Source organism: Hippoglossus stenolepis, chromosome 8 (genome assembly GCF_022539355.2).
Source record: "Hippoglossus stenolepis isolate QCI-W04-F060 chromosome 8, HSTE1.2, whole genome shotgun sequence".
Classification (NCBI taxonomy): domain Eukaryota; kingdom Metazoa; phylum Chordata; class Actinopteri; order Pleuronectiformes; family Pleuronectidae; genus Hippoglossus; species Hippoglossus stenolepis.
The window spans coordinates 11,263,683-11,282,734 of NC_061490.1; the positions used below are offsets into that span (position 1 = coordinate 11,263,683).

Sequence of the window (19,052 nt, forward strand, 5' to 3'; positions counted from 1 at the left end):
CCTATTATACCCGTCAGGATAGATATCCATCTGATGGTGTAAAAGTGAAACTAGGCCATTTGTTCACACTCTCTAGCTCATTCCTCGCTTTCCTCCCTCCACCCCCACTCTGTCCTTTTCTTTGCTCCCACTACTCTTTCCACTTCTTTCCTGACCCTTGACTTTCCTATTTTTTTTCTCTCCTTCAACTCAACGCCCCGACACCCACCCACACCATCCGCTCCACCCAACTGAACAGCTCGACGTTTTGCTTTCTCTCTCTCTACTTTGTCCTGTTTTCATCCAGCACACTTACTAACCTATTGAATGTTAGTAATACTTTTATCTTTAGTGGTGTATGGTGAGGTTTAAGCTTTACACGTAATTATGCTATTGGGTACTTTAGATAGCAATGTACAGTGTTTTTGTAGAGGTGGAGATAAAAGCTAGAAAAGAAAGGACATGAGGTTGTCAATATACAATTTAAAAGTGTACGTCAGGCCTCTGTAATGTATTATGTATTCAACCTCAGGTGCATGTACTGTGTATGTCTCACCTGGGTGGAGATATCTGGTATTAATGATATAGGAACATATGCCTTAGGGGGACAGACTGGAGAGGATATTGGTACAGAGTGTTTTCTGGTGATTTAGGACGACATGTCTAATACTTACTGTCCAAAAAAAAAAGTGGGGAAGGGGAAACACCACACACGTAAACACGCTCTCTTCGCAAGTTCAGTCAACCGACACACATGACACGCAAGCCTGAATGTGCACATGTATGTAGGAGTGCGCACCGGTATGACACACATGAACTGAGTGACACTTGTAACTTTAGTTTATAGCCTGCAGAAGGAGGTGCACAGGAGGAGGAGAAGAGGGGAGGAGAGGAAAGTGGAAGGGAGGAAAAATTATTACCATCCCGTGCCCTCCCCGCTAATAAAAAGCATAACTTCAAACATGTTTTTGATGATGGTTAAAGCAGGAGGAAATTGATTTATTTGAAGATGTTTTAAAGTGAATTTTTCACAGGTTGAGAGAGGGTCTTTGAAGCCATGCATGTGTGTGTGTCTGTGTGCGTGTGTGTATGTGGGATGGAATGTTCATGTCTTTAGGGCTGACCTTAATGTTAGTACGTTTAAAAAAAGCAAAACGCACTGCCGCTATCAGCCGCCAAATGCTCTCATGACCACCGCAGGTTGTGTGTGTGTGTGTGTGTATTTGTTAGTATGTGTGATATTACTGCTAACCTACTTTAGTCAATACAAGCTTAAGCTTCTGACACCTGCTGTGAGTACTCCTGTGACATGCAAAGCAAAGCTTCTGGTCTGATTAAGTAAGTGTGAAAATGAGGAAGAGTTGGATCGGCTTCACATACGAAAAAATATTCATCGAATGCAGAATAATTAACAGCTTTTTTTACTGGATGTTTTCGATGGTGGATGGAGTGTGTGGGCCAACTAAACTATTTAAGGATTCATCCAATGCATGTGCATCAACAAACATTTGTAAAATACACATTTTTTACCAGTAAAAAAGTGAACATGTATGTATCTATGGTAATCATAGCTTCATGTATTGAAATAGAAAATATAATGTTATTTTTAGGAGTCAGGTCATTCAGCTTAAATAGATGCATGATAGTTGTGTAGTGTCCTACTGTAAATTAAGTAAAACGTCAGATGGATTAAATACATTTTAAGCGTTTTTTAAATACTTGTGTGGTTGTTATCTTCGCCAATAGGGTTACATTTTCACCCCTGTCAGTTTGTTTGTTTGTCAGCAGGATTACACAAAAACTACTACACAGATTTCCACAAAACAGTGGAAGAATGGGACGTGGGCCAAAAGAGAAGCCATTTAGTTTTGGCACGGATCTGGGCAAAGGGGCAGATCCAGGAACCTTGCTATCACTTTCTTTAGCATTGCAAGATAGGGCATTTTTGGGACATTTTCACAGACTTCCAAGGGAAATCACTGACGGCTCTTGATGAAAAATATCAGGCATATATGTCTAGGGGACTGATATCTGCAATTTAGTGCTGCTTGGTTGACTTTAAGGGGACTATTGGGCCATGGCGTATGTATGTGCGACTGAGTGTCATTGGAGATCAATGCTGTAAAACACATTGTTGTAAACAGCTATTATGAAATAAAAATTACAAATTGAAAAAAATGATATTGCTACCAATAAATATGTGTGATATTTGTTTATGATTTTCTGTAAAAAAATACCATGTGTATTTAATCCCCAATAGTGTAAAAGACATGGCATATTTTGTCCATAAAATGTGTCAAAAGTAAACCTGTCATACTATATGATATGCAATATTTTTCATATGTGAAGTGTTATTCTAGTTTCTAAGGAAAACATGGTGTATGGATTATCTGTAAAAAAGTGATACATTCAAGTCGTTTGACAAACATCTTACCTGTTCATAGAACTTGTTGTGAGACACCCAATATTGGGCATCAAACGACTCCTCTGTCACCAACACATGTTGCCTCTCTCCAACCTACAGAGAGTAAAGGAGAGACAAAAGAAAATCAATCTCAATTTGCTCAGACAATAAATATATATGCAACCATTGTCTACTGTTTTACCAGTGGTACACAGACCATGTTCTTATGAGGGCTGCGTGTTGTCTTCACTTTTAAATCAACACAAGGTAGTTGCCTCAAGTAATGCTTCTATTCATCAAGATCCCAATTCAATCAAAGTTTTGCATGTTTTTTCCCCATGTTATGTTAGTGCAGTTCACCATTTAATTGCAAACTCAAGGTTCCCAAGCCACTTCACTTTGAACGCTTTGGCAAAAGAGGAGAGTGAACACTAATTCAACCGAGTTCCTTACAAAAAAGAAACCGGAATAAAGAGGAGAAAAAAAAATACAAGGCTGTACAGGATACAATTTAAATTCTTACAGAAAACAGGCTATTCAGGACATCAGAAAATCACATGCCACAACAAGGCCTCTGAATGAAGACATTTTGAATTGAGTACAATGACAGAAAGTCGATTTTTTGTTGAAGAATATTGTGGACTCAAAGGAGAAAAGAAGAGGAAAATGGGAACTTGGTTTGAAGTTACTGCGAGCATGAACAATATCACTTCAGACTTGAATTGCTGAGAGATTTTATCACTTGTTCCCATGGACATTCACTTTGGACAAATATTAGACTGCGGCTCATGGTTGGAGCTTTACTCAAGTCATTATGTTTTTGTGAATGGAGAAAAACAACACTTTGCTGTTGATGAATCTCATTTTGTGTCCTGAATGATTAATCATACACCTTATTACTGTACAATATGATCGCTCATTAAGTACATTCATGTCAACGGATAACAGTGACGCAGGTGAGATACTTTCCATTTATTTTACCATTAAAAAACATTCAAACCTTCTTCTAATGTAAGAAAACACCACAGAGCTGCAGAGTCTGAACCACCTGGGTTTTAAATATCAGTTACATGCCGTTGAAAACGTTGGGAACAGAGTGTCCTGTAGGCTCAATGAGCGGTATTTGCATTTTAAGTCTGTCAGTGATGAGCCCTGTACTGTAAAACCGTGCTGACTGCTCATTTCCTTGGCAATATGTCAGAGCCTTAGAAGTCCCGGCTCTGACACATTGCTCAGGGTGCTTCCATTTTTGCAGACACCCATCTCCTGTGCTCTTTTTCTTCCCTCCTTCATGTCCTTATCCTTCTGCCTCCATCCCTTTCTCCTATCTCTGGGCTCTTTGTTGTTTCTACCTCTCTTTCCTTTCACTATAATTCCCTCACATCCTTCTCTCTTTTCTTTCCCCTTTTTTTAACTACTGATTTTACTGTGCATGTGTGTTCCAACACCTGCACAGGCATGCTGACAGACTTAAAACAAGACCAAATAAATCACGGTTTCCTGCAAACAGAGCAATTTTCAGAAAAAGAGGCTGGAACAAAAATATTCTTTGAACATTATTATTGGATGGTGAACATTTTATTTGAGACTTTTGTTTGCTCCTTTGGACTGAAGACAGATGTCCCTGGTGTAAGCCACAAATCCTGCACATGAAATAAAGACATTTTAATAGTGTTGGACATATATTTAAGAAAGCTATTGAACATGCCGGTTTGGAATAGGCTGTTTTCTCAGCCTGTGGTGATACTGGTTGCAGCTTTCTTTCTGAAACTGTAAAAGTGACCTGCACTGATTCAGCCTCAGAGAGTAAAGACAGGCTGCAGGACTCAGTCCACAGAACCCTGAGGCTGCACCACTGCTTTTGCACAAAAAGCTGTTCACCTGTTTAGCACGCAGAACTCTTTAAAGGAGGATCAGTTATCATTGTCAGTGAACGTGCTGTTGTTAGATCGAAAACGTCACTTACGTTGAGTCCTAGCCACCACTGCCACAGAGCTCTGGTCAATGTATATTAATATTGAACATATTGTGTGTCCAAATTGCACCAAATTGGACTCTGCACTTGCTTGGGCTCTGAACAACACACATGCCAAGTATGAAGCCAATAAGATCAAGGGTTCTTGAGAAATGCCATCCACATACAGACAGACAAAAAGTGGGTCACTGTTTGTCTTATATAAACACTTTGAGCACAAAAGATCAGATTTTGTATCATATTATAATTCCGTTGAATTAAATACTGATTACTGATGATAATTTGTTTTGCCTATGCATTATAATTTGTTTTATCAGACAGTATTACATTGAGAGGAAAAGGTTACTCCAAGTGATACAGCAGTTTCAAACAGCAGCCATGCTTTCAAAAGCATATGGAAGTTTTAAATTAATTTTCAGTCTCACACTTGGACTGAAAGCTCTGTGTGTATGATGTGAATTGGATCTGCCTGCCTTAATAATAGTTAATCCACACCTAAACAACCAATCTGGAGCAATGATGTGGGATTAAGGTATATCCAAATATGTTGATTGAACTGTAAATAAGAGGATGATCATGCTTGAACACACCCCAGCATAGACAATGACTCATATAAACTCGTATTGGAAATCATTGGTTAGGTCTGAACTCTGTGCTTGGGTGTGCATGTTGTTTTGTAATAAATCTGTTGGTTTTTGCTTGTGTAGCTGCTTGTCTTTCTTTTTTGTGTTTATATTTTATATTTACCCCATCTGTTAAGAATGAATCATCACAGAATACCAAATAACGTGTGTGTGTGCGCTCCTCTTTGCAAAGTGAGATGTGTATTTACTTCACCATCAGAGAATAACATCCCATGATGCACAGCAGATCCACTACAGATCTGTGGGATCATGAGTTTAATTGATAATTAATCCACTTCATAACAAGGATAATGAGAGAATTGTGGCTGTGAATTGTTATTACCATTTTCAATCCGTGTCACAAATAATGGAGCATTTCACCTCAACAACATCCAAAATATCTTTGCTGCATCTGTTGCCTGTTTACCATAGAACTGGATCATGTTTTATATCAAACTGCTGCATGGGACTGATTATACACTATTCATATTATAGTCAAGGGAAAGAAACCACAAATAAATACCAGCTATTATACACCAGGGTGATAATGCTGCACAAGCAACACAGTATAGGTAATATTCAAATGAAGGAAAAGTCACATTCACTTTCAATGTCATTTACCACAACTGACTGAGTCTATGATTTGTATAGAGATATGTTTTTATTAATGAATTTGTCAATAACTAGGTTAATGTATGAACAGATATTCAATAAAAAGAAGTAAAGACAAAGTTCAATAATTTAAACTACGTGCTCATATGAGAAGTTAGAATTGCTGCTAAATAATGTGCTTAAAATTGTCCTTATACTTGATCGGGCTGGTTGATAGCAATCATTAGGTGTTTTAATACTGACAAAAAAATGCTAAATAAATCATTAACCCAACATTCAGAGTAACTGAGTGTAGTTGAGGATCAGACTTCACATCACAAGATGAATCGTCCCAACCATGATGGAAGCTGCAGTGGAGTGACTAAATTAGAAAATCTACATTAAAGAGCTTTTATTTGTGTGACTGCTTTCTACAGGTGGAGCCTTTAGTTCAGAACAAACAGGGCTACAACTTTTCATCATTTGTGCAATTCACCACAGTGTTTGAACAATACACAGCCGTGTCTAAACTCAACCCCCCACTGTTCCAGCAGAGGCTGGCAGGCTTATGCAATAATAACACTGAACTCCCTTTTCCCACTCTCCATACATTTATCACTCCATAAATTCACTCAATCTTATTCTGACCCACTGTTTTTTTAATTCTCTTGAAATCATTACCCACCCCTTTCATGCAAACTCTGTATACCTAAACTCACAAATCAAGTGTTACACACAAACGCACACACACAGCTTTCTGTAGCCGCTTGTAGAAAGAGATTTTGTTTTGTTACCAGCTCAATAATCATTGTGGGGAGTGATTTAACAGGGCTAAAGAGAGATGCTCTGATGTTTCAGAGGTTCTCTTTGAATAAGCTGCTTGAAAGAGGAACAAAAACCACCCCTGCTGATTTGGGTATTTTGTTTTACCCTCAAAGTCAAATTCAAAGTACAAGAGACTCAAACTTTTCAGTGTTTGCCACAAAGACTGACAGGATTACGGGTGGCTTTGGTTAAATGTTTGTGGGGACAAATGTAAAATCAAGTCGTGAAGGTTATCTGAATGTTCTGTTTGGAACAAGGCCAGAGTATAAATAATTTAAACAGTCAAATGCAAGCAACATGAGAACAAAGTCGGAGTGAAGTAGTTATGTAGATGGATAGGAGCGGAAGACAGAATAAAGGAAGGTTGAAAGAAAAATGACCAAGAAAACATTTGTGCAAATAATAAAGCGGCAAGCCTCTAAAAAGTTTTCAAATCTTTGCCCTGTACAAAGGTCAATCCAGGGAAATCCCTACACCTTCACGCACACATATACACACAATCATGTCTCTTTCTAACTGAGCCACCGGTAGCAGCTACAGCTACTTTTGTCAGTTGATAAACCGACTTCTTATCTGTCCGTTCATGCACTGAACTCACCCGTCTTCTGCGATACATTCAAATACCTTTCCGCCCCACTACTTTCAGCCGTTTAGAACTGTTATGATATCAGGCTCAGGTTCTCATATGTGAGAGCAAATAGGTACTTCTCCAGCCACAAGACTGACTCATTATTTAACTGGCAGCACTAAAGAAAAGAAAAAGACATGTTATCTACAGCCGCTGGGTTTACAATCTGATACAACTGGCTCCGACAATCTATGATGTCATATCACACTTGAAAGTTTGATGAAATTGAAATAACGATGATTAGGAACAATTCATGTGGTCTGGGAAATCTTGATGATTACACAAAGAAACATGATAGGGTACAAAGCAGGGGAAATACTGTAGTTGCTACAGAATAATCTGAACATTGTTAGTCAGTGTGTGTGTCACAAGTACTTTTTGTCAGACACATGACATCTTTATTAAAAAACCTTTGATAATGTGTGTGTGTGTGTGTAGATGTCAATGTTTGATATAGACAGGAAATGTCTAGATATGCGAGTCACATACAGAGAGAGATTTCTTGAATTGGTATATAACTGCACACTGTGCATATGGAAACATGAAAATGCATTAGAATGTGAGAACACCATCGAGATAAGACCACACTTGGATGAAAAACACTCTCTAACACATCACTGTATGATGAAGGTCTTCTTCACTTGCCAAAGAATTCAACTCTGCTTAAGGGTTGGATAAATTCTTGACCTTTCTTATGGATCTTCAAGAACAATTTACAATATCTCCCACAGACTTGCTTGAAATATCACAGGTGTTGAACCGTCATATTTCCCCTAACACTCATAACCTGGAGAATTTATGAGAGGCCCTTGTCTCTGGCTCTGCCCTCTCCGTCATAACTGGGCTGGTGACATTCAAGAGATTTTTGTCAGAACATAACGCTGTGTGCCTGCATTAAATCTATAATCTATCATTTTAGAGCAAAACAAAAGCACCACTGACTTATCAGTCATTGCATGAAAGTGATGTATGTAGCTCCATGTGTGAAACATGGGCCTGAAGATCATGAGGTCACATGACCATGTGCTCTGTGGCTTCGCGACAATACACACATGCTGCGTCTGTGTACACAAAAACATACTGTACTCTGGCACAGTTACACAGAAAACACACAAAAATCACACACATCCGCGGTTGATTGCCTCATCAATTCCAGCTAACCAACAGAAAAGACAGTCAAGTCTGCCACCAGCGTGACAGATCTAGTTTGTCAGAGAGGAAAGATAGATGTCTCGCTCACAAACACACACACAAACACGCAGGCCTGTGACAGTAGCCCACGGGCTGCTTCGTGTCTCAGATGCTGGAATGAATCACATCAAAACAGAGTCGTGGCAGAAAACACATAATGAAAGCCTCAGAAACACCAGGTACTAAAATATATGATATCAAACGCGCACATGGAAAACACAGAGTCCCACAATTATCAAAAACACAAACTTGTTCATATGCAGGAGTTTGCCTTAAAGCAAAGATTAGAAAAAAGTCACGGAGAAAGTATTTATACAGAATAAAACTGGAAAGTGCAACAGTATTAAGTCCATCTGTAGGTGGAACTTGAATAGGAGCAGGGGTGGGATTTGTAAGGCCACTTACAAATTAAGTCTGTTTATAATTTTCCTTGAATAATTAAAGTTATCATTAGATTAAATAAATCATTGTCTGGATAGAATCATAAGGCAGTTGATTCATAGACCGTGATTACAATGTCATTCCACAGACGTGTGTTAGACCAAAGAAAGAGGGGGAAAAAAGCTGTCACCTTTCGTTATACAGGAGATATTACAGAGCACAGCATACCTCCAGACTGATTGGTCACATATTCCTTTCCTCTGTTAGAACGGTTACAATTGTCATTACATCTCACAAAACCAGTGATTGGTAATCATAAAAACATCCCATACGACTTTTTTATTCCTTCAGTGTGTATGTGTGTGTGTGTGTTAGGAGGGTGTGGGAGACCAAGCCCTTGGCATTACTGCGTCTATGTGTCTGAAATTGTGTGTTTATGCAACTGCAGCATCAATCAGAGCTCAGCTGTGATTGTCAGGCTGATTGTCCGTTATGTCCCAGTGGGCCTGGAGGTCTGGTGTGTGTGTGTGTGTGTGTGTGTGTGTGTGTGTGTGTGTGTGTGTGTGTGTGTGTGTGTGTGTGTGTGTGTGTGTGTGTGAGATAGAGAAAGGAAGATGGACAGAGAAAGGAAGGGGGAGTAAGTACATGTGTAATGCAGACATCTATGCATCCACATTAATCTATAATTGCAGCTGAAACTAATGCCCTGGCAATAGCAGTATGATTATGATTATCACTGAAGGCCACACCTGAAGACACAACAAATCAAACATGCATAGGGAGGCCTATTAAGCGAACGCGTCTGATTGGCGTTCAAGGCTAACCCTCCAGTCGTCCTATTAGAATGAGAGAAATGTATGTATGTGTTATGATAAGGGAGAAAAAAACATGAGCTACAAGGCCACCCCGGTGGCTCTGTGGGATAAGACGAGGATCATGTACGAAAGCTTGATTGGGTTAAAAGTGGTTCATGACCTCTGATGCATGTCCCCTTCCTTCCTTCATTTTTTTTTCTTGACTTTAAGCAGTTGTGCAAATCAAAATCAAAATGTCACAGAATGATTTGGAATTTGGCTGGAAAAACTGATGAGACTCGAAATAATTGTGTGTGCTGCAAGATGAGAGAAGAGAAGGAGAAAACAGCAGTGTTGATGTAACGGAGTAAAACTGCCTTTCCAAGTGTGAGGGGTGGGGGATTTTCAATCAAATGTGAGGAAAGATGTGGGTGTAAATATACAGGTGCCCTCATTAAAATGCAAAAAATCCAAACCCATGTTTTCAAATGCATGCACACATGTATTTGGTGGTGTTGAACTCTGCCTCTGTAGTGCATCCCACAGTCAGTAGAAATACATGTGGTAGTGTGCTGTGCAGATAGCATGGGGGTACGTAAAAAAGTGTGGAGGCGGAACAGTGGATAGTCACACAGCACATCTAACAGCAACTTGACTCGAAACTAAACTTAAACAAAAGTTCTCAAATAGTGACGCTGCAGTCATTGTGAACAAACTCATTCTTCCATCATGTGGTGATGTTTTTGCCCCCTGTCTTTTTTGACAGTTTGTTTGTTGGCTGGCTGGCTTGTTGGTTTTCTTGACAGCTGGATTATGCAAAAACTGCTTAATAGATTTCCATGAAACTTTGGGAAAAGGGATGGGACATGGGCAGAGGAAGAAAATTTGGTACGGATCCGGACGAAGGAGTTAATCGAGGATTTTAGGTTTGTTTTTTGACATTTTCGCCAATTTCCCTGGGAATAATTGGGCTTTTTTAGGGGCCTGATTTCTATTAGTGTGTGCAATTTGGTGCAGCTTGATTGAATTTAAGGACCTTGGCAGAGAAATGCGCTCAACTGAGTGACATTGTAGTTAAGTTCTGTTTTTGCCGAACATGGTGTTAATCCAACTTAATGGCCATTCTGGAGGCTGTAGTTTGTAGCTCGGTTGAACTGCTTTGTGTTATAGTGAGGGGTAATTCTAATATTTTGTCCACCTATTTGTATTAAACCAAAACTGAATCCTTTCTAGTGAAGTCTACCAAATAAAAATGTCTACTTAGAGTTTAATATATTTCATTTTTAAAGTCAAACCGATACAGGATCAACTGTGACAAGTAAAGCTTTTACTCTCTTGTGCACCTTACAAATTTTAATAAAAACCCAGAAAATAGTTTGCATTCGCTTCATGTCTTTTCATCATTCATATAACAGTAGTATTCTTCTCAACTGAACAAGAAATGAAATGAGTTCAGTCTATGTCAATCAATGTCAAGGAAGGCCTGAAAAGCTACCACTGTATATGGCATTCAAGGTTTTGTATACAATCCTCATGTTTTGCTGCCTTGTCTCTCTTTTGTGCGCACAGAGCACTGACAGGGGGCTGGAGTGTTCGGGGCTGTAGTGTTCGCTCTTAGACACTTGGCTCTCTTCATGGGCTAATGATTCTGTGTTTGTGTGTGCAGCCTCCCTGTGCTTGGGTCCTCTTCATATGTCCTACTGATGTGGGACATATTCTGGAGAGGTGCAATGATGGACTGTCAAGTACTCTGCTGTTATTTCTCTCTCCCACTCACTCAGGTACCCAAGGACAAGAAAACAATAGATGAACCAAGGGCATATAGAAAGGGAGAGAAATGAGAGGGAAGAATTGATTTGATTTTCTTTATGCATTTGATTTCTTCCTGCAGACCTTTTTTCCTTTTGTACTTGTTCTGTATTAAACAGTAATCACATAGGGAGGTCTGAGGTAAAGGGAAGGGGCAGACATGTGGAAAAGGTTACATATAAAACAGCAAGCGTCGAGGGACCATAAAAGTCCATTCAGTGGAGGTCATCATCACTTGTAACGTTGGGATGTTGAGGTAATGGCGAACTGTTTTAAGATCATCTGTAAACTCACTTTCAGTGTGCTATTAATTTGCTCCAAAGTTTCTTTATACAATACATGTGACTCCGTTGTTTTAATCTGAAAATGGGTGTTACCAAAATTGGTTTTAACAGCGAGCATTCGTGCAGCACTACTACCTAGTTATCTTGTACTTTCTGCTTTATACAAGATTGGCAGGTTCACAGTTTGTGGTTGTGCCAGGAACAATGTCACAGAGGAACATAAAGAAGTAAACATGGTGCATTTGCTCCCGGGGGGAATGTGAGAGAAACAGTTAGGAGAGAAGCAGAAATTCAGACAAGCCACCACGGACCATGACCGTTCTGTGGTTAGTCTGGAACAAATAGAGAGAAAATGCTGACAGATCTTGATACAGGAAAGAGGCAACAATGAAATGTTGCGTTCCTATAGGGAGAAGTGTGCAGAGAGAAAAGTAGTAGAGTTAACTCTGCAAAGCCTTGGGGTATCACTGGTATGGACACAGTGCAGCATGGAAAGAACATTGGGTTGGAAAGCGCTGACAGTACAGATCATATGTATATATAGAAGGTCACACAGCAGGGGAAGCTCGATGCTCACAGAATATTGCTCCCTATAGGCACACAGTGGCCCTGAGGTGACAGAAGTACCGTATGCTGAAAAGCAGGTCATCCGAAAGACATTTTGGCCAATCTGGCAAATTCAGCAAGAAAAGACAGAGAAGCCACAAACTGTACAAATGTCAGTCTAACATACCAAATGAACTGGCTCAGCGGCTTGATTCTATTTAATACCTGAACCTACTTCCCCATTATCCCTTTGAGTTAACCCTAGGATGTGCATATTTTGACACCTTTTTTTCCCCCCATGTACTCAATTCTAAAAGTTGTTTTTGTCAGTGACTCAAAGACAGAAAAGTATAAAGGTGGCGATAGAATATACGTCCATAAGATCCACCTCATGAAGTTATGAGCCATAGTCCTTACTTGGACCTTTGCAAACTCGCAGTAATAAAAATGCCTCATAGGTTGAGTATGTGAATAAAATAGTACATAAAGTATATTGTTTATTGGCCATAGGCTGAGACAGAGTTGACTTATAAACACGGATGAGTGTGTGTTAATAAGTCAATGTATGTGTGAGTATAGCATGCTATTATGGCTGTAGTATGACTCTATTCATGTCTCAGAGATAAAGACAGTGATTTGATAGCAGTAAAATATGTACCTACATAATAACGTTCAAGTTAACATTAAGAAACGGCACCATAAAAGTCTTTAGAACAGCGATTCCAATCAAATTATGCTAGGAATAATATGTGAGCTTACTGCCCAATGTATGGGCAATTTGCAGACTATAGCTTCATGTATAGGAATGAATGTCAAATAGACAGAGAATGGGTCTAGACAGTCGTAAGGAATAAATGAACATATTATAGCTCCTATTGGTCTAATCCACAAAGACAGAGATGCTGTAAGGATCAAAAAGAGCTGACATGCACACACAAAGGGCCGCTTGGCAGATTCTAATGCAATTAACTTCAGTATAAAACATGCTCTGACTGGACATTCATGATTTTTTAAACAGCTTCTTCTTTAATGTCATGAAGCAGTTGGCCTAACTGTGTCATTTTTGCTTAGCATACACAGGTTGAAAAGTTTTAAGGAGGCCTACAACAGATTTCTCATAAATCTATATAGCTATAATGGGTTTATAAGCAAATGTAAGATCTTAGGCAGAAAAGGAAGAAATGGCAATTCAATTCACTATATTTGTATTGCTCTAAATCACAACCTTACAAACAATAGAGAAACTAAATGGTAAATTGGGTAACAATACATGAATCTGTTGTTTTAAACTGAAAATAGGTGTTACTTTAAATAGTTAAACAATGAACATTGGTGCAATAATACTATCTAGTGATCTTGTACTTTCTGCTTTATATAAGATTGGCAGGTTCACACTTTGTACCAGGAACAATGTCACAGAGGATCATCAAGAAGTAAACATGGTGCAATTGCTCAGGGAGGAATGTGAGAGAAACAGTAAGAAGAGAAGCAGAAATTCAGACAAGCCACCACGGACCGTGACCGTTCTGTGGTTAGTCTGGCTATATGGAACAAATAGAGAGTAAATGCTGACAGATCTTAAAACAGAAGAAGAGGCAACAATGAAATGTTGAGTTCCTATTGGGTGAAGTGTGCAGAGAGAAACGTAGTAGAGTTAACTCTGCAAAGCCTTGGGGTATCACTGGTATGGACACACTGCAGCATGGAAAGAACCTGATATACTATAGAGAAGCTAAACGGTAAGTTGACAGCCTCTATATATTGTTTAGTGTTATCGACCATTCAAAACACTTCACACTACGAGTAACATTCACAAAATTGCACATAAATAATAAGCTTTTTTCCCCCTTTATTCACATATTGATGAAACAGCAATCACAATATATGTTGAATTTCAGTGTCTTGCCCAATGACACTTCAACACGTGGACTTGATGAGCTGTGGATCACACAAACAACCGTCTGGTTAGTGGACGACCTGCTCTACCTCCTGAGTCCCAGCAGTTCCCACAATGAGCAAGCACTGGCAACAGGGGAGAGAAAATACTCCCTGTTAACAGAAGAAACCTGTGACAGGACTCAGCAGTGGGTGGCCACCTGCCCAACAGGTAACATTGGATAACAATCTTTTTCAATCTCTTTACTGATCAAATATATAGCAAAACTCTGCTTTGAATCTAATTTGGCTGGTTCAAACACTCATCAGTGGAACAGGATACTGCAATAGCCAATAAGCCAACAGAAAAACATTCAACGACAATATATCGCTAAATCTTTTCATCCTTTCCCTTTATTTTGCATATCTTCTCTGCAAAGTTAAAAACATGAGGGTGAGAAACACTGAAATATAAAAAAATGGCAAAGAAAAAAAATAAATCTAAACAGATGAGTCAAAATCATCAGTAAAAGTCAGATTGGCTTCAGCAAGATGGGACATGAATGAGCAAAAGGCTCACTGAGGGGGGACATTAGCACTTCAATGGTGTTGATTGATTTATGGCGGGTGGGTCCGGTTGAACTGACTCAGAGCCTGTGCACACAAACACACAGACACACACACACACTCAGACATAATGAACATGAATCAATGGGAGCAGGTTGTAATCAGGCAGAGCTTTAAAAGGCTACCCTGCTAGCACACAGCTGCGCCATTCATGGCAACAGGCATCACAAGTAGACAAGAAAGATCCAGGACCAGAAAAGCTCATGTGAGGGAAACGTAGTAGCATTAACTCTGGGCAATGCCCTGAGCTACTAATGGCATAAATCAAGGATAGACTCATAATAGGAATCCAGTTTACTCTTCTTCTCTTCTACCACTACAGACTAGAATGCTAGGTATGTTGAGATATGAGTGTACTCATGATGATAGCAAACAAATTTTTGTGAGCTCTGTCTTTTAACATCCTTTTACACAGAGTTCTTGACAAATTAATACCAAAAATTGAAGAATCACCACTTGCACATTCATACTTTTTTCATTTAGACTGTATTACTAATACAGTGGAAACTGCCTTTTTATGATCCCGGATATAGTGATTTCCTGTTGATATGGATCAAAAAGCTTAGGACAGAATCGTTCCTATACAAATGTTGTTTTAATATTTCGGTTATAGTGATCAAGTATAGTCCGTTTACAGTGTTCAGAGGAAGAGAGTGAGCAGGACGGGCTGATGAATGTATGCAGCTGTAAAGACAGATTGTCCTCCTTTAAGAAAAGTATCGATCAGTATGTGGTGATCACTTCAGCTGAGTCGGTGTTGGTTTGTGTGTCTCTGTGTTTGTGTGCGTTTGTGTGTGTCTGAACGAGAGAGAGAGAAGTGAGCAGCGGAGTCAGTGTGTGCGAGCCTGAAGCGCATTCTGAAAGTTACGAATCTATTGTCTCTACGTAAAACAATCAATATCCTCGAGTATGACCATAAGGCCTTTATCTACAGTAAATCTACAGAAAGCAAGCAACAATAAATGTGACTTTCCACCACATATCAGATACACATCTAACGAGCCAGCGTCATTGTGGGTGATGGCACATATGCAGATGAGTGGCTGCTCTATACAACTTCAACATTACTCCAATATGCATTATACTAGTCTGTGTCTTTGTGTGTACACATTTATGGCTGTGACTCTGCAAGTGCTCATAAGTATATGTGCGTCTGTGTTTGAGTACATTTTTAAAGGAGTTGATTTTGGCATAAGCTCTGATCTGCTGTCTAAACAAATAGAGATACAGGGACACAAGGATGCCAGGCCCATCCTTGTGTTGTTTCAAATCTGCTGTTTGAATACATTGAATGAGCTTTTCAAACGTCAGGTAAAGAGGGAGTGCTTCATAGAGGGTGTGTTTTTCTTGTTGAGTATGTTGTGCATGTATGCAAATGTATATGTGTGGCAGCACAGAGGAAGTGATTTACTTCTGCTGTTGTCTCTTGTTACTGTGTGCATGTATGGCAACAGATGCCAGGCCCTTGGGTGGCATATGGCTGAGTGGCAGGGCTATCAAACGGCCAATGCTGTGAGTCGGCGTGTGTGTGTTCATGTGTGTGACAAGCCACATGGCTGGGGCTTGAGTGGGATTTGAATATTGATCCAAAATTAGACTCTATATTCATCACCTCTGACAAACATCCTCTCACACACATGTACCCCTCTGCATTTGGCACTGAGCACTCCACTAATTTGTACAAAGAGCAGACGCTTGGAGTTACTGTACTCATTAACAAAAGCCCACATACACACAGACATGTACGTATATCACTTACCTTAACAGAAACACACACATTACACAAATATTAGCTTTGATGAATTTGTGCAATTTAAGACAAAAAAGTCCCTGCAATCACCAATAGAGGTATGTCGTTGGAAAAGTGTTCCTATCCACCAATTCGTAATATATCAAAGAATAGTTTTCAGGCTAATTTCAACTATATTACATATAAATAAAACTAAGGTGCGTGCATCAAGCAGACAGAGTTGCCTGTTTTGTACTGCATTGAGGTGAGGGTCAGATTAGAGCACCACAGAAATTGTGTTGAGGCTGCATGGAGTTCCATGCAAAGTGATACTTCAGAAAATATATTCTGATGTTAATTATGGCAATAGACATGTGTTACAAAGATTAAGCATGATTCAGTGTCATTTTATCTCAGTTGCTGAAAAAGGAAGTCAACATTTGTGTGGCAGATAGACCACATTTTATTCAACTAGGAACACATTCTCAATAGAAGTAGTTCTTAAATAAGGCTTAGTGTTTTTAAGTGTGTAAAGGTGCACACTTGAAAGTACATAGCTATCGAAGCCTTCAATAGCAATACATGCTATTAATGTGATCATTCTACGTCTTGATTCAAATCTACCATACAAATGCTGAAAGTAGACAGTACAGTGTTTAGCAAGTTGAGGGCATATTTCAGGGGAAGAGAATTGTAATAAAATTCATCCACAAAATATGTATGGTAACCTGTGCGCACGACTGACTTTCCCTCCATACAGCGCAGTTTAAACAGTATCAATGACCTTTTAACGCCCTGAGAGTCTGTCGTGACCTTGTTTGTCTGAACAAATCCATTTTTGCCTCTACTCACATTTGTTAATGGGCAGTGGACGAGAACGCATCAACTGGCATATTGGCCTGTGGTGAATTTGATACATAAACAAGGATAGTGTATGTACCCAATATAAGCCTATGGCAGTTTTGCCAACTCCATATACTGGGCTGCTAAACGGGCACACACTGTTGTGCTCTAATGTCAACAGACATTTACCCATAAACAGGCCAATGCAAGAGAAAATAACTCCATAGCACATTAAATTAATAAACTAGCCTGTGTCCTCCACAAGTCCTCCACACTGCTCTCAATTCGATCCATACTTCCGAGCAAAGGTTATTCACTCATATATGGTACATTAGATACATAAACAACTTGTGTCCTCAGTAAAGACCTGAGGCATTCCATGTACAGCTCTGGAAAGTGTTATTTACTCATGAAATGAGCTTTCACATAACATAATGCTTCACCAAACTAGTGCAGCCACTGAATGACTTCTGACTTTTCTAAGGCCTGAAAACAAACAAAACTAAATGTGTGAACCTACACAGACAACACACTATTGGCTCCGAGCCCTGGCTTCTGGACAAAAGGGAAACAAATACAAATTAAAAATACTTTTTTTTTTAATCACATTATTCTAGACTACAAGTCAAAACAACATAAGAATGGATAGAAAAAGATACAGAGTCTCCGAACCAGCTGGTTACAAAAATAATAAATTAGAAGACATTAACTTACTGTCACAGTTTCACTATAGTGTAGCAAAGCATTGCCAACGATCCAGGAAGCAACCACTAGTTCTACGTGATTCACCCATATTGAGAGGCAGTGCGATTCCACACTAAGATTTGATGCAATGCAAAATAATATATGACGCTATGCAAATCAATATGCGATACATGGATTGATTATACTTCTAAAAATATGAAATGGTCACACATCTGTTGCTGCAGTACTTCAACTCAGATGGTCCCTCACTTATGCTTTTTCTTTTGGATTTCTTCAATTTGGTCCGGACCTCTGACCTCATCACAAGTCTCTCTGATAAAAACCAGATACCAAATAAAACCTGGCCTGGATCTTGCCAGTCATTCTTTCTTGTTCTTCGTCTGCAGTTACTCTTTTATAACACCTCATACATTTAACAATTTAACGATGGTCAGGACTAACAACAAAGCATGTGCTGCAATTGCTGCCAGAGGACAGACCTGCCTCACACTTGCAGACCTTTTATCTCAGCAGTGAACAGAAAACAGTGGTGCCATTTCTTTTCTTCATAAAAGCACGGCATATTTTGCAAAATGCAAACGTATGGTTAAATTGTCTGTCTCATTAAAGATCTTAACTGTTCCAAACTATTCGATTTTAAGCAATTTGGTGGAATGTGTAGCTCTTCTTCATCAATAATAATGTGGCCCTGACCAGCCCAGACACGCCCCCAAACTGGTAAGAGATTGATGATAATTGGCCACAGACATCGGTGAAGATGAGATCGCACTTGAGAAACAGTTTAGGGATGAGGACATGTGGTTAGAAGCTTACGGTCACATTTCCTCTACTAATATATAACTACGCTGAACCATGTCAGAAACAATTTTTGCAAAGTTCATAAGGTAAATATTTTTTAATCAGGGCTATGGTATTGTGAACTTTTATGTCAATACTCATGATGATGTTGAACCAGTTCCAATCTGGGAATCTCACTCCCCAACACAGATGAATCGGCAGACATGTCATGATGAATAGTACACACATATATATATTATTAGGGTTGCACAGTGGAACAATAAACAAACAGTACACAAAAGTGATCCAACAGCAGTTCAGCATCAATGCACTAACTATGAGACTAAGCTCAGCTGCATCGACATGTATCACACATTTAAATGAAATGAGCTGCTCATCCTCTGTAGCACAGATTGTCTTTGCACTTCCAGCAAACTGAGCTTATCCACATTTTTACATGGATAGC

General features: G+C 39.3%; 1 protein-coding gene across 1 annotated transcript in view; it reads right to left on the minus strand.

The window, feature by feature from the left end:
- cdkal1 (CDK5 regulatory subunit associated protein 1-like 1) overlaps positions 1–19,052 on the minus strand; it is a 229,058-nt gene that overhangs the window by 16,938 nt on the left and 193,068 nt on the right. The window contains exon 13 of the mRNA XM_035164365.2: positions 2,414–2,497. Coding sequence (XP_035020256.1) covers positions 2,414–2,497 — 84 coding nt within the window. The remainder of the gene's footprint in view (positions 1–2,413; positions 2,498–19,052) is intronic.